Source organism: Sparus aurata, unplaced genomic scaffold (genome assembly GCF_900880675.1).
Source record: "Sparus aurata unplaced genomic scaffold, fSpaAur1.1, whole genome shotgun sequence".
In the NCBI taxonomy this organism is placed as follows: domain Eukaryota; kingdom Metazoa; phylum Chordata; class Actinopteri; order Spariformes; family Sparidae; genus Sparus; species Sparus aurata.
This window is the reverse complement of record NW_022045124.1, coordinates 75,120-99,689: the sequence shown is the minus strand read 5'-3', so window position 1 is coordinate 99,689 and position 24,570 is coordinate 75,120. Positions and strand designations below refer to the sequence as shown.

At 49.6% G+C, this 24,570-nt stretch overlaps 2 protein-coding genes across 2 annotated transcripts in view; one reads left to right on the top strand and one right to left on the bottom strand.

The window, feature by feature from the left end:
• Nucleotides 1-24,570, bottom strand: part of LOC115577859 (GDNF family receptor alpha-2-like) — a 148,213-nt gene that overhangs the window by 61,037 nt on the left and 62,606 nt on the right. The gene's annotated exons all lie outside the window — the stretch shown is intronic.
• LOC115577860 (GDNF family receptor alpha-2-like) overlaps nt 5,382-24,570 on the top strand; it is a 58,234-nt gene continuing 39,045 nt past the window's right edge. Inside the window, exons 1-3 of the mRNA XM_030410744.1 lie at nt 5,382-5,695; nt 6,145-6,236; nt 8,584-8,661. Of these exons, the coding sequence (XP_030266604.1) occupies nt 5,382-5,695; nt 6,145-6,236; nt 8,584-8,661 (484 nt within the window). The remainder of the gene's footprint in view (nt 5,696-6,144; nt 6,237-8,583; nt 8,662-24,570) is intronic.

Here is a 24,570-nt window from a genome sequence, read left to right as displayed (position 1 = left end):
CTCCTTCTCAACCTCCACCTCCTCCACCTCCACCTCCTCCTCCTCCTTCTCAACCTCCACCTCCTCCTCCTCCTCCTCCTCACCTCCTCCTCCTCCTTCACCTCCTCCTCCTCCTCCTTCAGAGCTGGTATGAACAGATACTCAGCTCTCAGCTTCCTGTAAGATTTAAATCCTTCACAGCTTTAATTTGCTTCCATGAAAATGAAAAAGTGGCAGATGATGTTTAATGAACTTTATGAAGAGATTTGTGTTAATGAGAAGCACCTTTATGTAGCAAAACAACAGCACATATGGCTCAGTGCACACACACACACACACACACACACACACACACACACTCACACACACACACACACACACACACACACACACTCACACACACACACACACACACTCACACCACACACACACACACACACACACACACAAACACACTAATTACAGTGATTAGGGCTGAAATTATTTTCAGTTTCTTCTCTGGCTGTGCTCAGTTGTGTGTGTGTGTGTGTGTGTGTGTGTGCGTGCGTGCGTGTGTGTGTGTGTGTGTGCGTGTGTGTGTGTGTGTGTGTGTGTGTTCATTAAGGATAAAGTAAACAAATCTTATTCCCTCGTTCTCTCAGCCCCCATCACACACACACACACTCACACACTCACACACACACACACACACTGTATGTTCTGATGAAGACGAGCTTCATGAAATGTAGAAATATCACTGATCTGTGTTTTCAGCAGGGGCGGTTCTAGAGAGGGTCCAGCTGTACCTCTGAGTCCGGGCCCCCTGTGGCCCCCGACAGAGACTCTGCATCAGTTACACAATAACAGATTTCTTGCAGTGATTCTGTGCTGAAAGGAACGATGGAAATAAAGTGACTCAGCAGTTTACTACACAATCAAATGTTGAAATTGTAAACACAGTATCTCTTCTCTGAATGAAGGTTCTGTATTTTCTCCCGGGTTGAATGTGCCCCCCAACAAAAAGCGGGCCCCCCTATTAAAACTGGTCCAGAACCAGCACTGGTTTGCAGAAAACAACCTCAACATTTTATTCTGTTGACTGGGCTGATTCCAGATCTGATTCTTCTCGTGTCAGCTGATGGTTTTGAGTCCAAACATCTCTGTAGCTGCTGAACACGTCACTGTTCACCAGCTCTTCTCTCAGCGGTTCTGTCTGTAGTTCTGTCTGCTGTTCTGTCTGCGGTTCTGTCTGCTGTTCTGTCTGCTGTTCTGTCTGCGGTTCTGTCTGCTGTTCTGTCTGCTGTTCTGTCTGCTGTTCTGTCTGCTGTTCTGTCTGCTGTTCTGTCTGCTGTTCTGCCTGCGGTTCTGCCTGCGGTTCTGCCTGCTGTTCTGCCTGCTGTTCTGTCTGCTGTTCTGTCTGCTGTTCTGTCTGCTGTTCTGTCTGCGGTTCTGTCTGCGGTTCTGTCTGCGGTTCTGTCTGCTGTTCTGCCTGCTGTTCTGCCTGCGGTTCTGTCTGCTGTTCTGTCTGCTGTTCTGTCTGCTGTTCTGTCTGCTGTTCTGTCTGCGGTTCTGTCTGCGGTTCTGTCTGCTGTTCTGTCTGCGGTTCTGTCTGCTGTTCTGCCTGCGGTTCTGCCTGCTGTTCTGTCTGCTGTTCTGTCTGCGGTTCTGTCTGCGGTTCTGTCTGCGGTTCTGTCTGCGGTTCTGCCTGCTGTTCTGCCTGCTGTTCTGCCTGCGGTTCTGTCTGCGGTTCTGTCTGCTGTTCTGTCTGCTGTTCTGTCTGCGGTTCTGCCTGCGGTTCTGCCTGCTGTTCTGTCTGCGGTTCTGTCTGCGGTTCTGCCTGCGGTTCTGTCTGCTGTTCTGCCTGCGGTTCTGTCTGCGGTTCTGTCTGCTGTTCTGTCTGCGGTTCTGTCTGCTGTTCTGCCTGCTGTTCTGTCTGCTGTTCTGTCTGCGGTTCTGTCTGCTGTTCTGTCTGCGGTTCTGTCTGCGGTTCTGCCTGCTGTTCTGTCTGCTGTTCTGTCTGCTGTTCTGTCTGCGGTTCTGTCTGCTGTTCTGTCTGCGGTTCTGTCTGCGGTTCTGTCTGCGGTTCTGCCTGCGGTTCTGCCTGCGGTTCTGTCTGCGGTTCTGCCTGCGGTTCTGCCTGCGGTTCTGCCTGCGGTTCTGCCTGCGTTCTGTCTGCGGTTCTGTCTGCTGTTCTGTCTGCTGTTCTGTCTGCGGTTCTGTCTGCTGTTCTGTCTGCTGTTCTGTCTGCTGTTCTGTCTGCGGTTCTGTCTGCTGTTCTGCCTGCTGTTCTGTCTGCGGTTCTGTCTGCGGTTCTGTCTGCTGTTCTGTCTGCGGTTCTGTCTGCTGTTCTGTCTGCTGTTCTGTCTGCTGTTCTGTCTGCTGTTCTGTCTGCGGTTCTGTCTGCGGTTCTGTCTGCGGTTCTGTCTGCTGTTCTGTCTGCGGTTCTGTCTGCTGTTCTGTCTGCTGTTCTGTCTGCGGTTCTGTCTGCTGTTCTGTCTGCGGTTCTGTCTGCTGTTCTGTCTGCTGTTCTGTCTGTGGTTCTGTCTGCTGTTCTGTCTGCTGTTCTGTCTGCGGTTCTGTCTGCTGTTCTGTCTGCGGTTCTGTCTGCTGTTCTGTCTGCTGTTCTGTCTGCTGTTCTGTCTGCGGTTCTGTCTGCGGTTCTGTCTGCTGTTCTGTCTGCGGTTCTGTCTGCGGTTCTGTCTGCTGTTCTGTCTGCGGTTCTGTCTGCGGTTCTGTCTGCTGTTCTGTCTGCGGTTCTGTCTGCGGTTCTGTCTGCTGTTCTGTCTGTGGTTCTGTCTGCTGTTCTGTCTGCTGTTCTGTCTGCTGTTCTGTCTGCGGTTCTGTCTGCTGTTCTGTCTGCGGTTCTGTCTGCTGTTCTGTCTGCTGTTCTGTCTGCGGTTCTGTCTGCTGTTCTGTCTGCTGTTCTGTCTGCTGTTCTGTCTGCGGTTCTGTCTGCGGTTCTGTCTGCGGTTCTGTCTGCTGTTCTGTCTGCGGTTCTGTCTGCGGTTCTGTCTGCTGTTCTGTCTGCGGTTCTGTCTGCGGTTCTGTCTGCTGTTCTGTCTGCGGTTCTGTCTGCTGTTCTGTCTGAGGTTCTGTCTGCGGTTCTGTCTGCGGTTCTGTTTGCTGTTCTGTCTGTGGTTCTGTCTGCGGTTCTGTCTGCTGTTCTGTCTGCTGTTCTGCCTGCGGTTCTGTCTGCGGTTCTGTCTGCTGTTCTGTCTGTGGTTCTGTCTGTGGTTCTGTCTGCGGTTCTGTCTGCTGTTCTGTCTGCGGTTCTGTCTGCTGTTCTGTCTGCTGTTCTGTCTGCTGTTCTGTCTGTAGTTCTGTCTGTGGTTCTGTCTGCTGTTCTGTCTGCGGTTCTGTCTGCTGTTCTGTCTGTGGTTCTGTCTGCGGTTCTGTCTGCTGTTCTGTCTGTGGTTCTGTCTGCTGTTCTGCCTGCGGTTCTGTCTGCGGTTCTGTCTGCGGTTCTGCCTGCGGTTCTGCCTGCGGTTCTGCCTGCTGTTCTGTCTGCGGTTCTGTCTGCGGTTCTGCCTGCGGTTCTGCCTGCGGTTCTGTCTGCGGTTCTGTCTGCGGTTCTGTCTGCTGTTCTGTCTGCGGTTCTGCCTGTAGTTCTGTCTGTGGTTCTGTCTGCGGTTCTGCCTGTAGTTCTGTCTGTGGTTCTGTCTGCGGTTCTGCCTGCGGTTCTGTCTGCTGTTCTGTCTGCGGTTCTGTCTGCGGTTCTGTCTGCTGTTCTGTCTGTAGTTCTATCTGTGGTTCTGTCTGTGGTTCTGTCTGCAGTTTGCTGCTCAGCAGGTGTGAAGCAGCTTTGCAGCTTTTATTCTGAAAATGAGCTGAACCAGACGTTAACGCTCCGTAAAGCTGCTGATACGAGGAACCCGTAACTCAGAACTTTAACATATTGTTTTTTATAATTAGAGCAAAGATGAAGGAAGAGAGAAGAGAGATGAGGAGTTGGTAAACTGACACAAAGCGGTTCTGACAGGATGCAACATGGAGGATGTGCGTGGCGGCGGCAGCGGCGGCGGCGGCTTCAGCGGGCGGACACACTCCTTCTCTCCTCTGTCAGTAATAATTAAACGGGAGTGAAAGGCGAGAGGAGCAGCAGGGAGGAGTGCAACTAAGCACTTTGTGATTCCTCAAATTCAGCTTATTACACACACCTTGACACACACACACACACACACACACACACACACACACAGTTTCTACATGCCAGCAGGGAAAACACACGTATGCAGATGTGTGTTTGAGGCGCTGCAGTGCAGCACGGCGTCCTCACATGATGTAAAACACACTGAAGTGTTTTCCTTCCACTCAGAGTGACTGAAGACGTCGTCTGTGTGTTTCAGCAGATCTGCATGATGATTCTCTCCTGCAGAGTTTCAGAGTTTCAGCCAGGAAACGATGTTAGCAGTGAACGCTTCTGTGAACCACAGCGAGGGTGACATTTGTACCAGACGCGGCATATCACGTCCACATCATGTGTCTGTGAGCAGAAGGAAGGAGGCGTTATTACAACCACAGCTGCCAAACGGACTCTGTGGGGAGAGCAGGACCGCGCCAGGAGCTTCACCTGGAGCTGGAATCTGCATATTCTCAGGTCCACTTGGACCGTCTCCATGTGTTTAATAACGGGTCAGAACTGGCTGGTTTTCAGTCGGACCCGAGCAGAGTAACTGAATACTGGAGTCTGTCAGAACCTCATCAGAGACGATGACGTGACGGGAGGTTCTGCACACGGAGAGAAAACACAAGTTTAACAGTCAAAACACTCCCGTCACTGTGTGTGTGTGTGTGTGTGTGTGTGTGCACGTGTGTGTGTGTGTGTGTGTGTGTTCATGCCTGCAGGTTAAACCTCTGTTACAGCTTCATACATAAACATCTTGCGTGTTTATCATCACCTCCACCCCCAACCCCACCCTCAGGCTGGATTACCAGTCCACACACTCACACACACACACACACACCTTGACACACCTTGACACACACACACACACACACACACACACACACGCCGCCACACTCTCGTGGTTTCAAGGTGGCTCCTAATTGAAGAACATGTCTGTGATAATTAACCTTCAGGTGTGTGATCGTTACCGTACGGCTGAGCAGAACATTTAAATGAGCACACACACACGCATCACATGATGATGTCAGCGCTGCACCACACAGTCACACGGGCCTCCGGATCAGAACCTCACAGTTCTACTGCAGCTGCAACAACAATCTCTGGTCATTTTCTGCTTCTGTGCATGGCTTCGTTTCCAGAGTCTGAGCTCTTTGTTTCGTGCTCGTCTCCATGTTGGTTGTTTTCCTGCTGATGGATTCTGTCACTCACACATGAACCTGGAGTGGAGCTGCTGGCTGACCTGGGACCAGCTGCCCACGTCTCACATCTGCTCAGTGATTCACGAGGTTGTGGTTTAATGTGCGCCGACTCTCTCAGCAGTCAGACTAAATGTGAGTGCAGCACCTCCACCTCTGCTCCGTCACCCTCCACATCTCCACTTCAAGGTCACAACACAACCGTGAGCTGCAGAATCATCCGACCTGGACTAAACTCCCAGGAGGCCGAGCTGCTTCTCCTCATCTTAACAACGCAGAAAGCAGCTTCTGCAAATGTGGCTGCTGCCAGTAATTGCAGACACAGAGCAGCACTCCTGCCGTCGCCTCCTTTCATCTCCCCTCAGCACCAATCTATGGACATTACCACACCGCCAAAAATAGACGGAGCGCTCTCGTATCCTGCATTTATTTAGAGACGCTGCTGCTTCAAAACCCCGACACGACACAAACCCTTCCTCTGGAGACGTCTGTCCTCTCTCAGCACAGTGGACGTTCTCAGGTCCGACTGTTTGTTTGTCGGCCGCTCGTGAAGTTTTATTTCAGCGTGTGAGAGCGAGCGAGCTGCAGCTCTGCAGGATGTGATGATCTCAGCTCTGTCAGCAGCAGCAGGAGGGCGCGTCGCTGCTAAATGCCAGACAAATGCTCACGGTGGCAGATGATTACAGAGAAACTTTAATAAATCAGCACTCGAGTTTGTTGGCATCCGAATGTGTGGAGCAAAGATTAAAGACAGAAAGTGTAGATGAACAGAGGCAGCGGGTCTGGAGGTGCTGGCACGGCACACCGTGTTCCCGGAGACGCCAATGAAAATGTCAAGCAGCGTCTGAGTGCCGTGTGAATAAGCCACTCGCTGCTGAGTGTTTACCTGCAGGATAAAGGAAATGTTGGCTGCTGGGAGCAATCTGCCGTAATCCTCCGTCCATTTCCTGTTAAAGGTAAAAAGAAAACAAGCTCTTTGATCAGCCGCGGTTCAGTCGATGCTAAGCTCGTGCGTCAACGCCACATTTAGTATTTCTGGAGTCACTTTGCAAACGCGTGTTCAGACTGCAGCGCCGCGCTGCAGCTCGGGGGGAATTAAATTAGGAGAGGAGCTTTTTATAAAGATGAAACAGAAACACTCTCCACACTGATCCTCTAAATAAACATGTGATTATTGGTTTATAACACATTATGATGCCGTAATAAGTCCTAAATGTTCATTAACTAAATCATCCTTCAACACGTGCAGCTGGTTGTTCAGACGGATTAGAAACATCTCAGAAACTCTTCGTCAGATCTTCTTCACGCTCGGCAGGTTGTTTCTGAGGACTCGAAGTGATGCGTGGCGTCTCAGCTATCGCACAAATTGAGCTCATTAGATTCTCGTGCCTGTTTCCGCTTCACTGGGAGTTCCAGTCGCAGCTTTTATGAGTCGACGTTCAAACTCTGAGCGGCCGAAGCGTCAACGACATGAGCAGCATGATGAGCGTTAACAGACAGAATGACCACAGTGTCGACATGAACAACCTGTCTGAGCTTTAGATATATACAATATGACATACAGATGGTGTTTATGGGCCATGACTGATAGAAAAGATGCATCAGGGATTTATTCTCCCAGACTGATAATCAGTGGAGACGATCTTCATTATCATGTTAATAACATGTGATAACATGGTGGAATAATCCAGTCAAGATCTTTTGTTTGTGACTTCACCTGATTATCTGACGGTGATCTTCTGTGTGTGTGTGTGTGTGTGTGTGTGTGTGTGTGTGTGTGGTTCAGACTCTCTTCACCTCCGACACTCATATCTGATTTATTTACCATCAAAGCAGAGGAAGCACTCGGCTGGTGACAGACTGCAGGACAGATCTGGAGATGATATGACTGTCAGGGTCAGTGATGGAGATCTGCTCCTCTGACGCTCTGCAGCACATAATGACTGAGATTATGATAATATTGTTATTCAGTCAGCAGGACTGAATGGAAACATGTTGAGCTTCATACTACAAATACAGATGCTGCAACATGAATCATGTTTCTTGGACTCGTCTGTTCTGAGATAATCTCCTCATGTTCTTGGATCTTCAGTTTCATCTGTTTGTTTTCGTCTCGTCTCGCTGGCCGTCAGCTCCTGTTGGCAGCGAGGACGTGGATCAGCAGACGATGATGATTCTGGATCTCTGCGGTTCTGAAGAAACTTCAGAGCGTGGAGATTCTCTCACAGTGAATCTTTAAATGTGTCTCTGTGTCGGTGTGCTCAGGCTCAGTGCTCAGGCTCAGTGCTCAGGCTCAGGCTCAGTGCTCAGGCTCAGTGCTCAGGCTCAGTGCTCAGGCTCAGTGCTCAGGCTCAGGCTCAGTGCTCAGTGCTCAGTGCTCAGGCTCAGTGCTCAGGCTCAGTGCTCAGTGCTCAGGCTCAGTGCTCAGGCTCAGTGCTCAGTGCTCAGGCTCAGGCTCAGTGCTCAGTGCTCAGTGCTCAGGCTCAGTGCTCAGGCTCAGGCTCAGGCTCAGGCTCAGTGCTCAGGCTCAGTGCTCAGGCTCAGGCTCAGTGCTCAGGCTCAGTGCTCAGGCTCAGTGCTCAGGCTCAGGCTCAGTGCTCAGGCTCAGTGCTCAGGCTCAGGCTCAGTGCTCAGGCTCAGTGCTCAGGCTCAGGCTCAGGAGGAGTTTGGACTCAGTCGGGTTCAAAGTGTGATAACTGAGTCCTGTTTAAACGACACCTGCACCTCCCGTCACGTCACTGTCCCTCTGCACCTCCTGCTGAACACCGAGGAGGAGCTGCTCCCTCTGCACCTCCTGCTGAACACTGAGGAGGAGCTGCTCCCTCTGCACCTCCTGCTGAACACTGAGGAGGAGCTGCTCCCTCTGCACCTCCTGCTGAACACTGAGGAGGAGATGCTCCCTCTGCACCTCCTGCTGAACACTGAGGAGGAGCTGCTCCCTCTGCACCTCCTGCTGAACACTGAGGAGGAGCTGCTCCCTCTGCACCTCCTGCTGAACACTGAGGAGGAGGTGCTCCCTCTGCACCTCCTGCTGAACACTGAGGAGGAGGTGCTCCCTCTGCACCTCCTGCTGAACACTGAGGAGGAGGTGCAGAGGGAGCATCTCCTCCTCACTGTTCAGCAGGAGGTGTTCTCATGATAAACAGTCTCAGACATTCAGAACGCCTCCTGCTGTAATCGTTCTCTTTCTGTCTCCAGAGTGTTTTTAGAGCTGAAATGAAACAGAACCACAGACAGCCTGATGTTGTGTGTTTGTGTGTTTGTGTGTTTGTGTGAACACTTTCTGTGTTTGTTGTCTTTCAGGGGAAGAGTTCTACGAGACGTCTCCCTACGAGCCGATCCACTTCTCAGAGGAGTTCCGACACGCCTCCATCATCTCAGGTACTGCTGCCGTGTGTGTGTGTGTGTGTGTGTGTGTGTGTGTGTGTGTGTGTGTGTGTGTTGCGGGAGATTGCACAGACTAACACACACTTATCAAGGTTGCAGCAGCAGTGAGCGATGGTCTCTGGATGTGTCGGGGGATTACCAACAAGAATACAAATCCTCGCAGCTCCCCCGCTGATTAAGATGAAGTGAGCAGCTCGACCCGCTCGCTCCATCTGTGAATGCTTGTCTTTGTAATAACGTGTGTGTGTGTGTGTCTGTGTGTGTGTGTTTGGTGTGTGTGTGAAGCGGTCCTTTCATGAGAACCTGTTTTCCGTCCAGAATCCTCCTGTGCCTCTGCAGACTGGTCAGAGAGAGATAACCTCCATTCATTTCATTATCGACTTATCGTCCACGTCCACACACACACACACACACACACACACACCTTCGTTAGACAGGAGGGTCAGACTGAGGCTCTGCAGGAGGAAATGATGATGTCAGAGTGATGTCATGGTGATGTCATCTGAACTGGTGTTGGACACTGTGTTTGGAGGGCGGAGTCAACGTTGAGCTATGAGTGTCTTCATGTTTGATTATTAAACTGCTGACCAGAGATCAGCAGCTGGGTTTTCATTCTATTGATCGGCAGAAGATGGATTGATAAGACGAGGTGTGACTGAGGCGTTCAGGTGCAGCAGGTTCGTTCTGCTCACCTGGTGTTTGAGAGGAAGAGTTGTTTGTATGTCTCTTGATGATGTCAGAGAGTTTTGAGTTTCATCATCTCTTCGTAAAGTCTTTTCAGAGTCTAACAGCTGGACTTTGTTTCCTCGCCGCTGCGTTAGTCCAAACTTTGATCCGTCGTCTGTGACTGACTGTTTGAGCCGGTCGTCTCCAGAGCTCGGCCGTCTCGAGGTCGCTGAAAGTGTCTGTTCACAGAGCGCCGTGTGATCAGCGGTGACAGTGTTTCTAAAGTCACAGATCTGTTGTGAACATGTGGGAACACAGACGCATCAAAGAAATCACAGAGACGAGTCCCTGACGCTTTCAAACACTCAGACTCTTTGAGGTGACGAGGTCCGGTCTGAGCCGGGCCCTCGACGGAGGACAGGACATCATGACGGGCCTTCAGTTCCTGAGTGTCACTGTTTCCACATGTGAGCTGAAATCCCCCTGATGTGGTCAGACGACGAAATCTGAACAACTGACAGACAAAAACTCAGACAGGGACGATGTGTGAAGCAAAGACTTCAAGTAAGAACATAGAAAACTGTTCATTTATACGGCACACATCCAAACTGCGGCTATCGTAGATCAACGCCACCTCAGTGATGATCTCCTGATACCTGAACCTGATACAAGACTTATTGGTAAACTTATCGTATCAGTGATGTTTAATACCAACATGTTATTCTGGCGGCTGTGATAACATGAAGCACGTGTGGTTTATTTCTAGACAATACTACAATTAACTGTGTAGCAGTAAGAAGCTAATGCTAATGCTAATGTACAAACAGACGACATCACGGTCACATGACTGAAACGTCTCCACCACTAAGAGTCTTACTGCACAATAACTATCCAGGTTTTCTATAAACTGATCAATGTACAAGTTGTAAAGTCAGAGTTAGAACAGTGTGTAACTAAAGTGGCCTGTAAAGACGGACTAGTGAGTAGATGAGTCTCCGTGTTCACTGTGAGGACGTTTAATGTCCCCGACAACCTCTGTAGTCTCATTCAGACACTCGTTAGCAACCGCTAACTGTTGTCAACACATCAAGAGCTTCACAATTAAAGGTTGAATATGTAATATGCTTATTAAAAGCTATATTTTTTCAAAAATAATACATCCACGGGGCGTTTAGAGGGGCGCAGATTAAAAGTAATGCGTTTCCTTGAAAATTATATTTAGTCTGAAATAATTTAAGAAATTTTGACGGGTTCGACAATGACTTCCTGTTTACATCGTACCAGCCAAATAGCGGCCGGCATTGCGGGTTGCCAATTTCGCAACCTCGGCACAGCTCGGCACAGCTCGGCTGACACTGGGTAAAATGGCGGAGTCTGCAAGCTCTTCAGAGCCCCAGCGAACGGTGCGTTATCTGTCCCAGCAGCTGAGTGACCGGAGAAGAGCAAAAACCAGAGTAAATATCGGTGAACCATACGCTCGATGGACTCAGGTAAAGGATTTCCACGGCAACAAAACGCACGCGGATATGGCGAACTTTCTCCTGGATCGGTAAGCTAACTCGCTTGCTAACTTAGCTAACGTTACCTGTCGGTCAAACTCCTCTGCGATACTTATTTTCATTATATCACGTTGATCCTAGATATGAGAATACTGATCGTGACCCATCGACCTCCACACCCAGCAGTAAACGGAGGAAACGGAGGCGGCTCAATCCTCCTGCCCTGTCCAAACCTGGCAACCCGACCGCTGGAATTACCTTTTTGTTGTCGCGACTACGATCTTGAGACACTAGATGGCGGCATTCAGCTCATATTCCATATTCCACCTTTAAAGGTGTGATATGTAAGAATCACAACAGTGATCAACAGAATGTGAAGTAACATGTATGAAGTTAGCATGCTAACCTGCTAGCTTTGGCTTGCCCCGGTCCAAAGCTAGCAGTGTAGCACCAACACTCCCGCAGTACTCTAGCTGCACGGCCAACGCAGCTAATCATTAGCAGCAGTTAGCATTTCCTCTGGTAGAATGTTAACCCCTGGTTGTTTTGAGTATGATGTGACCAGTGGCCAGATCTTACATACTGCACCTTTAAATTGTGGGAGCTTAATGATTTAATTTGATGTCATGGACCTTTCAGACCTGACTTCAGACATTTAACTCTTTGTTTTCAGACTAGAAACTACCTTGCTCTATATTGAAAGAGCAACGATCATTTACCTGATAATGGAATATTCAATATGTTGGTATAAATCTGTGCAGCCTCACCTGAGACACGTGCTGCACATCAGCCTCATACATGAACATATTACACACAAACACAAACATTCCTGGGAGACATGAAATGTAAATTGTGAGCTGATGTTCAGTTTCAGCACGTCGTCCTCGCCGCATCACTCCATCAGCAGCTCACTGATTGGTCATACTGCATTAGAGCTGCTGCACAACGCGCTCGCTCTTTCTCCGACTGTGTGTCCGCTTCACACGCAATTCTGAGGAGTGTTTAAATGTCAGGAGCCCCGAGCGATACACCGTCATTTACACTCTCTGTGGGTGTGTGTGTGCGTGTGGTCAAACAGCTGTGAAATAGACTCGCAGCTCCGTAAATTGGGTTGTGCTCTCTCAGATTAACACAACACAAGTACAAACATGTTCAAAGCAGGAGAGCTGCAACCAATGCAACTTCAAAAGCACGTTCCCTTCCTATCTCACACACACACACACACACACACACACACACACACACAGGTGGAGTGTGCAGTGGTGCAGGTGGTGTGTAACATTTCAATTATTTCCAATGTGCGACCTATAACATTGCTGAAAACATGACATCAATCTTCACACGTATACTTATATATGTGCAGGATTAAGGGTGTGTGTGTGTGTGTGTGCGTGTGTGTGCGTGTGTGTGTGTGTGTGGTGTTTCCCAGCAGTCAGTGCTGTCTGTTAAAGCTGTTTGCACTGTGTCCGCGTCTCTCAAAATCACCTGTCTACTGGAATCTGGAAGCATGATGTGAAGATCCACCGTCAGAGAGGCTGCGAGTGCTCTGAGCAGATAAAGAGGAAACAAGATGGAGGGAGCGAGGAGGGAGGGGGAGATAAGAGGATAATACACAAGTGTGTTAAATAGCAGTGGCAGAAGAAAGAGTGCTGGAACATTAAAGTATGTTTCAGACAAGAGTGTCGCAAATTGATTGGAGGGGAAGGCGAGGCGTGACAGAGTGTTTGTGAATATGGAGCTGTGTGTGTGTGTGTGTGTGTGTGTGTGTTTGTGACAAAGCGAGTTGCAGAAGTAGTGAACTGTGCAGACTCGAAACTTATCTGCCTCCGAGTTTTAAAGGTTTAATCTGTAGAATATGGACAGAATTTGAAGGTAGCTCCGAACACACAGCGGGCAGCGAATCAGCAGAGGAACCGACAAATGCTGCTTCTTGTGCTAACTGTCCGTGGCTATAGCTAGCTACAGTTAGCTAATTGCTCATGGCTCAGTTCGTCATGGACTGCGAGTTTGTCTGGATCACAGGGGTCTCCTGGTGAAGACGCCTGGACAGCAGACTGGACTGAACTCTGAGAGCGACAGAGGTCAGTGTAAAGACAGAGGACTCACTACAGAGGTGATTTACAGAACAGAGGTGATTTACAGTACAGAGGTGATTTACAGTGCAGAGGTGATTTAAAATACAGAGGTGATTTACACTACAGAGGTGATTTACTCTACAGAGGTGATTTACTCTACAGAGGTGATTTACAGTGCAGAGGTGATTTACACTACAGAGGTGATTTACAGTGCAGAGGTGATTTACTCTGCAGAGGTGATTTACACTACAGAGGTGATTTACTCTACAGAGGTGATTTACACTACAGAGGTGATTTACTCTACAGAGGTGATTTACAGTACAGAGGTGATTTACTCTGCAGAGGTGATTTACACTACAGAGGTGATTTACTCTACAGAGGTGATTTACAGTGCAGAGGTGATTTACACTGCAGAGGTGATTTACAGTGCAGAGGTGATTTACACCACAGAGGTGATTTACAGTACAGAGGTGATTTACACTACAGAGGTGATTTACACTACAGAGGTGATTTACTCTACAGAGGTGATTTACAGTGCAGAGGTGATTTACAGTGCAGAGGTGATTTACACTACAGAGGTGATTTACTCTACAGAGGTGATTTACTCTACAGAGGTGATTTACAGCAGCTCTGACCAGGACTGTGACTCTGGGAACGAGAAGACACATCAGGAGAAAACAGAGGGAGAGAGAGTCGGACATCATCAGCATGTAGAGACAGAATATCTTCATGTTACTGTGAACTGAAGATTTGTTTGGACCGAACCAGAGGAGACTGTGGAGACAAAACAGAACTGTTCTGGTGACTGTGACTCAGTCTGAATGAAGTGAGTCTGACGATGAGTTAACGAGCAGATTAAACTGGTCTGAGTTCAGTCAGAGACAGAAACTTGAGTTCAGACGGTGGACGGTTGGATTTTTCTGTTTAATAAAAATAGGAGTCAAAATATTTTCTTTCTTCACATTTATGAGTTTATATTAGACTCGGGAGTGAACTGGGCTAACAGACTAGCTGTAAGCATGCTAACTTCAGTAGACATCTTGTTTCTTCACATTCAGTTCATAATGTTAGTTCAGTTTTTTGAGGGTTTTGAAGATCGATCAAAGAAAAAGATTTTCTTCTCTATAAGTCTTTGTTTGACGCTCAAGTTGATCACCTGATCAATTAATTACAGATCTGAGCATCAGATGATCTTCGTCTGTTTGCTCTGTTAAACTGTAGTGAGTCTGTTTTAATGTTAAAGGATTTGACATGTTGTGTCTTCACACTGCTGCGATATGAAACTGTGAGAATGATGTAAAAGCTGTAGTGAGTGAACACAACGCAGCGCTGCACATCAGCTGATTGTGGTGAATTAACCTGGCCTGTGAAAAAGATGCACGGCTCTGATTCTGAGTCTGTATAGAGTTAATCAGAACCGTTTTCATGTGATGTCACGAGAGGCCGAAGATGCAAACGGACCGAGTTGATATTCACCCAGAAGACGACCTGAAATCATTAGCATGTTGTTTGTGTCCTCCGACCCTTCAGACACAATCACTCCACAGCTGATGATCCTGCTCATCACCTCTCTGATCCAAATAAATGGCCCTTCTTCCTCATCCTCGTCTCCGTCTTCATCCTTTTTAGCTCTCCATCAAATCTGCATCCATTAGAGCCTCGCTGTGCTTTCAGCCTGAGAGCAGAGGCCATCTTGTTTCATTCAGCCCGTCTGTTCAAAGCCCGACTCTGTCTCGCCGAGGCTGCAGCCGGACTTCACAGTCCCGTCTGCGATATCTGCTCCGACATGATCAAATGAGGATCTGTGAGGCTGCAGCGCTTCAGACGGGAGAGGAGAGCTTGGAGATAAGAGGACAAGAAAGAAGAGAGGAGAAAAAAAAGGGAGGATAGAAGGACAGAAGTGAGGGAGGGGAGGAGGAAACAGGAGAGGAGCTGAGTGAGGACGAAACAAGAAAAGAGGAGAAAGGTGAAGAGGAAATGTGAGACGAGAACCTGAAAAAGCAGAAAGCAGAGGAGAGTAGATAATCTATCCACAGGGGAGCAAACAGTAAGACGCTTCCTCCTGACACAGCTTCATCTGTGTGTGTGTGTGTGTGTGTGTGTGTCCTGCAGATTCTGAGAAATCAACATTTTCTTTGTGATTGTGTGTTTTCTTGTATTTCACGCTGCTCTCACAATCAGATGAAACATTCAGACGGTTTAATACTGTGTAAGAACAGATTCAGGATCTGTGTACACACCAGACTTTAATCAGGAGGATCGTCCTAATCTGCTGCTCGCTGATCACAGAGAGAGGACAAAAGAGACTGTCATGTCCACACAGACCCGTCTCAATCACATCTTTACACAGACCCGTCTCCATCACGTCTTTACGCAGACCCGTCTCCGTCACATCTTTAAGCAGACCCGTCTCCATCAGGTCTTTACGCAGACCCGTCTCCATCAGGTCTTTACGCAGACCCGTCTCCATCACGTCTTTAAGCAGACCCGTCTCCGTCACGTCTTTACGCAGACCCGTCCCCGTCACGTCTTTACGCAGACCCGTCTCCGTCACGTCTTTACGCAGACCCGTCTCCATCAGGTCTTTACGCAGACCCGTCTCCATCAGGTCTTTACGCAGACCCGTCTCCGTCACATCTTTAAGCAGACCCGTCTCCATCAGGTCTTTACGCAGACCCGTCTCCATCACGTCTTTAAGCAGACCCGTCTCCGTCACATCTTTACGCAGACCCGTCTCCGTCACGTCTTTACGCAGACCCGTCTCCGTCACGTCTTTACGCAGACCCGTCTCCGTCACGTCTTTACGCAGACCCGTCTCCGTCACGTCTTTACGCAGACCCGTCTCCGTCACGTCTTTACGCAGACCCGTCTCCGTCACGTCTTTACGCAGACCCGTCTCCGTCACGTCTTTACGCAGACCCGTCTCCATCACGTCTTTACGCAGACCCGTCTCCATCACGTCTTTACGCAGACCCGTCTCCATCAGGTCTTTACGCAGACCCGTCTCCATCACGTCTTTACGCAGACCCGTCTCCATCAGGTCTTTACGCAGGACCCGTCTCCATCACGTCTTTACGCAGACCCGTCTCCATCAGGTCTTTACGCAGACCCGTCTCCATCACGTCTTTACGCAGACCCGTCTCCATCACGTCTTTACGCAGACCCGTCTCCATCACGTCTTTACGCAGACCCGTCTCCATCACGTCTCTACGCAGACCCGTCTCCATCACGTCTCTACGCAGACCCGTCTCCATCACGTCTGTACGCAGACCCGTCTCCATCACGTCTGTACGCAGACCCGTCTCCATCACGTCTGTACGCAGACCCGTCTCCATCACGTCTCTACGCAGACCCGTCTCCATCACGTCTCTACGCAGACCCGTCTCCATCACGTCTCTACGCAGACCCGTCTCCATCACGTCTTTACGCAGACCCGTCTCCGTCACGTCTTTACGCAGACCCGTCCCCGTCACGTCTTTACCCAGACCCGTCTCCGTCACGTCTTTACGCAGACCCGTCTCCATCAGGTCTTTACGCAGACCCGTCTCCATCAGGTCTTTACGCAGACCCGTCTCCATCAGGTCTTTACGCAGACCCGTCTCCATCAGGTCTTTACGCAGACCCGTCTCCATCAGGTCTTTACGCAGACCCGTCTCCATCACGTCTTTACGCAGACCCGTCTCCATCAGGTCTTTACGCAGACCCGTCTCCATCAGGGTCTTTTACGCAGACCCGTCTCCATCACGTCTTTACGCAGACCCGTCTCCATCACGTCTTTACGCAGACCCGTCTCCATCACGTCTTTAACGCAGACCCGTCTCCATCACGTCTTTACAGACCCGTCTCCATCAGGTCTTTACACAGACCCGTCTCCATCACGTCTTTACACAGACCCGTCTCCATCACGTCTTACACAGACCCGTCTCCATCACGTCTTTACACAGACCCGTCTCCATCAGGTCTTTACGCAGGACCCGTCTCCATCAGGTCTTTACGCAGACCCGTCTCCATCAGGTCTTTACGCAGACCCGTCTCCATCACGTCTTTACGCAGACCGTCTCCATCACGTCTTTACGCAGACCCGTCTCCATCAGGTCTTTACGCAGACCCGTCTCCATCACGTCTTTCACGCAGACCCGTCTCCATCACGTCTTTACGCAGACCCGTCTCCATCAGGTCTTTACGCAGACCCGTCTCCATCACGTCTTTACGCAGACCCGTCTCCATCACGTCTTTACGCAGACCCGTCTCCATCACGTCTTTACGCAGACCCGTCTCCATCAAGTCTTTACGCAGACCCGTCTCCATCACGTCTTACGCAGACCCGTCTCCATCACGTCTTTACGCAGACCCGTCCCCGTCACGGTCTTTACGCAGACCCGTCTCCATCACGTCTCTACGCAGACCCGTCTCCATCAGGTCTTTACGCAGACCCGTCTCCATCACGTCTTTACGCAGACCCGTCTCCATCACGTCTTTACGCAGACCCGTCCCCGTCACGTCTTTACGCAGACCCGTCTCCGTCACGTCTTTACGCAGACCCGTCTCCATCAGGTCTTTACGCAGACCCGTCTACATCAGGTCTTTACGCAGACCCGTCTCCGTCACATCTTTAAGCAGACCCGTCTCCATCAGGTCTTTACGCAGACCCGTCTCCATCACGTCTTTAAGCAGACCCGTCTCCGTCACATCTTTACGCAGACCCGTCTCCGTCACGTCTTTACGCAGACCCGTCTCCGTCACGTCTTTACGCAGACCCGTCTCCGTCACGTCTTTACGCAGACCCGTCTCCGTCACGTCTTTACGCAGACCCGTCTCCATCAGGTCTTTACGCAGACCCGTCTCCATCACGTCTTTACGCAGACCCGTCTCCATCACGTCTTTACGCAGACCCGTCTCCATCAGGTCTTTACGCAGACCCGTCTCCATCACGTCTTTACGCAGACCCGTCTCCATCAGGTCTTTACGCAGACCCGTCTCCATCACGTCTTTACGCAGACCCGTCTCCATCAGGTCTTTACGCAGACCCGTCTCCATCACGTCTTTACGCAGACCCGTCTCCATCACGTCTTTACGCAGACCCGCTCCATCACGTCTTTACGCAGACCCGTCTCCATCACGTCTCTACGCAGACCCCGTCTCCATCACGTTCTACCAACCCGTCTCCATCACGTCTACGCAGACCCGTCTCCATCACGTCTGTACGCAGACCCGTCTCCATCACGTCTGTACGCAGACCCGTCTCCATCACGTCTCGTACGCAGACCCGTCTCCATCACGTCTCTACGCAGACCCGTCTCCATCACGTCTCTACGCAGACCCGTCTCCATCACGTCTTACGCAGACCCGTCTCCGTCAGTCTTTACGCAGACCCGTCCCGTCACGTCTTTACGCAGACCCGTCTCCGTCACGTCTTTACGCAGACCCGTCTCCATCAGGTCTTTACGCAGACCCGTCTCCCATCAGGTCTTTACGCAGACCCGTCTCCATCAGGTCTTTACGCAGACCCGTCTCCATCAGGTCTTTACGCAGACCCGTCTCCATCAGGTCTTTACGCAGACCCGTCCTCCATCACGTCTTTACGCAGACCCGTCTCCATCAGGTCTTTACGCAGACCCGTCTCCATCAGGTCTTTACGCAGACCCGTCTCCATCACGTCTTTACGCAGACCCGTCTCCATCACGTCTTTACGCAGACCCGTCTCCATCACGTCTTTACGCAGACCCGTCTCCATCACGTCTTTACAGACCCGTCTCCATCAGGTCTTTACACAGACCCGTCTCCATCACGTCTTTACACAGACCCGTCTCCATCACGTCTTTACACAGACCCGTCTCCATCACGTCTTTACACAGACCCGTCTCCATCAGGTCTTTACGCAGACCCGTCTCCATCAGGTCTTTACGCAGACCCGTCTCCATCAGGTCTTTACGCAGACCCGTCTCCATCACGTCTTTACGCAGACCCGTCTCCATCACGTCTTTACGCAGACCCGTCTCCATCAGGTCTTTACGCAGACCCGTCTCCATCACGTCTTTACGCAGACCCGTCTCCATCACGTCTTTACGCAGACCCGTCTCCATCAGGTCTTTACGCAGACCCGTCTCCATCACGTCTTTACGCAGACCCGTCTCCATCACGTCTTTACGCAGACCCGTCTCCATCACGTCTTTACGCAGACCCGTCTCCATCACGTCTTTACGCAGACCCGTCTCCATCACGTCTTTACGCAGACCCGTCTCCATCACGTCTTTACGCAGACCCGTCTCCATCACGTCTTTACGCAGACCCGTCTCCATCACGTCTTTACGCAGACCCGTCTCCATCACGTCTTTACGCAGACCCGTCTCCATCAGGTCTTTACACAGACCCGTCTCCATCAGGTCTTTACACAGACCCGTCTCATCACGTCTTTACACAGACCCGTCTCCATCAGGTCTTTACACAGACCCGTCTCCATCACGTCTTTACGCAGACCCGTCTCCATCACGTCTTTACGCAGACCCGTCTCCATCACGTCTTTACGCAGACCCGTCTCCATCAGGTCTTTACGCAGACCCGTCTCCATCACGTCTTTTCACAGACCCGTCTCCATCACGTCTTTACACAGACCCGTCTCATCACGTCTTTACACAGACCCGTCTCCATCACGTCTTTACACAGACCCGTCTCCATCACGTCTTTACAGACCCGTCTCCATCAGGTCTTTACACAGACCCGTCTCCATCAGGTCTTTACACAGACCCGTCTCCATCAGGTCTTTACGCAGACCCGTCTCCATCAGGTCTTTACACAGACCCGTCTCCATCAGGTCTTTACACAGACCCGTCTCATCACGTCTTTACACAGACCTGTCTCCATCAGGTCTTTACACAGACCCGTCTCCATCACGTCTTTACGCAGACCCGCTCCTCTCCATCACGTCTTTACGCAGACCCGTCTCCATCACGTCTTTACGCAGACCCGTCTCCATCACGTCTTTACGCAGACCCGTCTCCATCAGGTCTTTACGCAGACCCGTCTCCATCACGTCTTTTCACAGACCCGTCTCCCATCACGTCTTTACACAGACCCGTCTCATCACGTCTTTACACAGACCCATCTCCATCACGTCTTTACAGACCCGTCTCCATCAGGTCTTTACACAGACCCGTCTCCATCACGTCTTTACGCAGACCCGTCTCCATCACGTCTTTACAGACCCGTCTCCATCAGGTCTTTACACAGACCCGTCTCATCACGTCTTTACACAGACCCGTCTCATCACGTCTTTACGCAGACCCGTCTCCATCAGGTCTTTATGCAGACCCGTCTCCATCACGTCTTTACACAGACCCGTCTCCATCACGTCTTTACACAGACCCGTCTCCATCACGTCTTTACACAGACCCGTCTCCATCAGGTCTTTACACTGATCCGTCTCCATCACGTCTTTACACAGACCCGTCTCCATCAGGTCTTTACACAGACCCGTCTCCGTCACGTCTTTACACAGACCCGTCTCCATCACGTCTTTACACTTACCCGTCTCCATCACGTCTTTACACTTACCCGTCTCCATCACGTCTTTACACAGACCCGTCTCCATCACGTCTTTACGCAGACCCGTCTCCGTCAGGTCTTTACACAGACCCGTCTCAGGTGGACTCTGTGTTGACATAAAGATGTCGACCACAACATCATCACCATCTTGTTGCTGCTCATAATCATCCTGAGACAGAAAAATATATATATTAGTGACTATATATATGTTCTGTTGTGTAGCACGAGGGAGTTTATGAAGTTTAATTTCATTGATGACGAGTTGATGAGTTCCATTTCTTTCCGAGCGGATGAAGAAAATGAAACCGTTTCTATTAAATTTGTTGAACTTAAAGTTTGTAAAAAGATCTCGTCTCCGTAACCACAATGAAACAAAATGTTGAATCTTTGTTGTGTGGACACACTTCAGGCTCTTTGGGTTCACAGCAGGTAAACAGTGTAAGGAGTTCAGCAGCAGCTCTCGTGTCCAGGAGGTAGTTTGTACCGACAAAGAAAAACACATGAAGAAGTTCTGAGTCTTCATCTGGTTAAAACCTCGACTGTCTCCTGAAACATCGTCTCTGCTGCTGATTTAACACGTGTTTCATTCTCACTGTCGACATGAAGCTGCAGTTTGTTGGTCTGAGGTCAGATTTTAGACACAAACTTATGGAAAATGTGTGAAAAGCTATTTGATTTTCACTTTAATGGGCTCGATTAGGATTAGCTCCTGGATTAGGATTTGGATTAGTATTTGGATTAGGATTAGCCTGCTGCTACATTATGCAGTTTGAATGCAGTTTCAGCTTCATGCAGTTATGTTATATTTCTTAGACCATCTAGTGAAAAGTCATAAATGTGGCTTTTAACTTTTGGGAAACAAACTTCAATATTGTTGTTACATCACCATCTTCATCATCAAGTCATGTACGTCCTTGTCTTGGTTGTTGGTAGTGTTGAGTTTGTCATACAGTGTGGGACGCTGACATCATCTGAAACAAAGGATTTCACAGGTCAAACGTGTTCCTGCAGGCGGTCACCTGCTGACATCGAGGTCCGTCAGATGGCATGAATGTTCCTCAGCTGTGTGCATATACGTTAAAGGTGCAATATGTAAGAACTGACCACCTTGAATTCATACTACCAACAAATTGGGGCAGCGTATCAGCAGAATAATGGTTTGCTAACTGTTGCTAACTGTATTATTTACATACATCCATGAGTGTAACTACTGCTAGCTTGTTAGCTTGGACAGCTGTGCAGCTAGCCTGACCTCCAGGGGAGTGTTGGTGTTGACAATGCTAGCGGGCCTGGGGCTAGCTCATTAGCATGTAGCACTTCAGTAGAAATCTCTTCTTCCTTCACAGAACATGGATACTGTTATTTCTTTACATTATGTTTATAATTGAATTCAAATTCTCACATATTGCTTCTTTAATAAGAACCTGCAATATCAGTTTTTATACATTTCCATGCTAATGTTTCATACAGAACAGGTTTGAATGTGAACAGAGAGCAGAGAGTGGAAGCAAAAGATGTTTTCACTCCAGTAAGGTTGATTTTGTCACCCGGCTCACCTGGCAGTCGAGCTCTACTGTTGATCTGATTGGTTGACGTTGGCCCGTGATAGACGGTGACAGACAGATGGTTCGCTCAAATCACCTGCCAAGCGGTTTCTGGAAGCACCGGCCCTTTTCCCAACAGTTCTGAGCGGATCCTTCCCAGATGGGTCGGACCATCTGCCGTGTGGGGTTATTACTAAACTGCTTCAACCCGAGCTGCAGGTAGCAGCTGTGTGCAGACAGGTATCCCCTCAGATCTGCATGAAAGTCCACTCTCTGCAGAACACACCAACCTGCAGCTCTGCACAGACCTCAGCTGTAACACTGGGAGAGTTTATAAGGTCAGGACAGAAATCTTTATTCACACAGTCGTTCTCTGACACACGCTGAGGAGGGAAATGTGAGCAGCTCCACTCCAACATCACAGGAACGAGTCCGATGTGTTGAGGTGGAGTGAGACGGACGTCACTGTTTGTTTGGAGCGTCTTCCTTCTGGACTGCAGCTCTTCAGTCTGCAGCCGGCTGCCGGCCACAGCGAGCGTCTACCCTCCCTCACCGCCTTCAGCCGCTCCTCACGTCTTCCTTCATTTGATTCATTTTCCCTCCCTGTCACAACCCGGCCTCTTTCCTTCCATGCAGCCCCTCGCTCCCTCTCACGCCCACTTCCTCCCTCCAGTTCTGCTTTTGACCTTGTTAGATCATGTCTCAGCGGTGTGTGTATATATATATATATAAGTGTATATGTGTGTGTGTGTGTGTGATGGAGAACGGACGCTGGAGCACACACTGTTTTAATAAAACATGTGAGTGAGTGGTTTGTGTGTGTGAGTGAGTGGTTTGTGTGTGTGTGTGAGAGTGTGTGTGTGTGTGTGTGTGTGTGTGTGTGTGTGTGTGTGCGTGTGTGTGTGTGTGTGTGTGTGCGTACACCCCAGGGCAGAGCTTTGTGTGTTGATCCTGTTGAGGTTGTGTGTGAGAAAGATAACAGGACGACCGAGGGCAACTCTCTAATTGGCCCGCTCTCCTGCCCCGGATACTTGCTCTCTTTCTCTCTATATATATCTGTTCCCTTTCAAACGCCGCTCTCCTATTGCTGCTTCTTCTTCTTCTTCTACTATCTGCGGTGAGGTAGTGCGAGCCAGGCGATGCATTAAAGAGGCGGGGGGGAGAGAGGGGGAGGAGGGAGCTGAGAGATGAGAGGAGGTGCCTCAGGTCGAGGAGGTTAAACAGTGAGAGCGACGCCAGTGGAAACATCAGTGGTGTGTGTTTGAAGACGTTGATGTATTCAGCTTGAGTCAACACACAATTAGCGGTTCAGCTGTGAGCGGTTAACGAGTGTGTGTGAGACGGCTCGGTGGGGACGGTCTGGATGTTGAACCTGAGTCCTGATGGGTCCACACGTCTGTCCGGGTTTGGTCTCTGATGATGAAGCAAATACGTTTTCCTCCGCACTGATTCTTAATTCATGAGGACGGCTTCCTGTGTGTGCTCACAGCTGGTGTTGTTTCAGGGAAATTAAAGAGTCACTGAAGGACTCAGACGCATCAAATAAACATTAAGGACGAACTGGTGACACAGTCTGACTGTCGCGTCGCCTCACAAACACTCAGATAGTTAGTTAACTCTGCACCACCAGGACGTGTTGGTCTGTAATCATCTGTCAGACAGTGAAACTGGATGACGCAGCGTTTCTTCAGGACACTTGCTAATAAAGTCACTGCTGGATGACATCATTGGATAGACAGAAACAGGCTCAAAGGCTGAACAGCCAATGAGAGTGATGCAGAGAAAACAGAGCAGAAGTGAATAATGACCGACGGGAGGAGATCCATCCTCACTCCTGTTAATCAGCCTGACTGCAGCACTGATCCGGAGCTGACCTCCACTGTCGGGTGAACCAGAACCAGAACCAGAGTCTCTGCTGAGTGCTGAGCTCAGTCAGACGCTGACCTGGTTCACGCTGTTGCTCATTAGCTAAAATCTTCTGTGATGGCTGAACGACCTCCTGATCACGTCATGTTTCATCCCATGTTTCTGACTCTCTGCTGCGAGTTATAGAAACAGGAGATCCAATAGAACCTCCAGCTGGCTTTAGACCAGAGATGTCTGATTACAGAAAGGGAATAAATCATCAGGTGGAACTCAGCTCATCTGTCTGGACGTGAACTTTAATCACTTTAATCACATGTCAGATTGATGGATTTTGGTCAAACGGCTGCAGAGCGAAGAGTTAAATGTTCAGAAACAGGCGAGTCTTTTTGTCATCTGTTGTTGTCGTGTTGGTGTGAAGCATTCAGTTTATTAATACTATGACAGCTAATGTTCTGTATATATAATGAGTCTGTAATATATTGAGGCCTGAGCTTCTCTCTGCCTGTTTGTGGTTGTTGCTGCTAACATAACTGATCTAAAACCAGAGTTCATGTCAGTAAATCATCTCAATCATCATCTCATCTCTTTTCATTTGAGTTGTTTGTGTAGTTTGAGTTTCAGGACGCTGGAACGTTAAACAAAGTGAACTCTGAGCTGACGGACTTCATTAACCTGCAGAGACGAGAGCAGCCGGAGTTCCTGTGAAGGTTT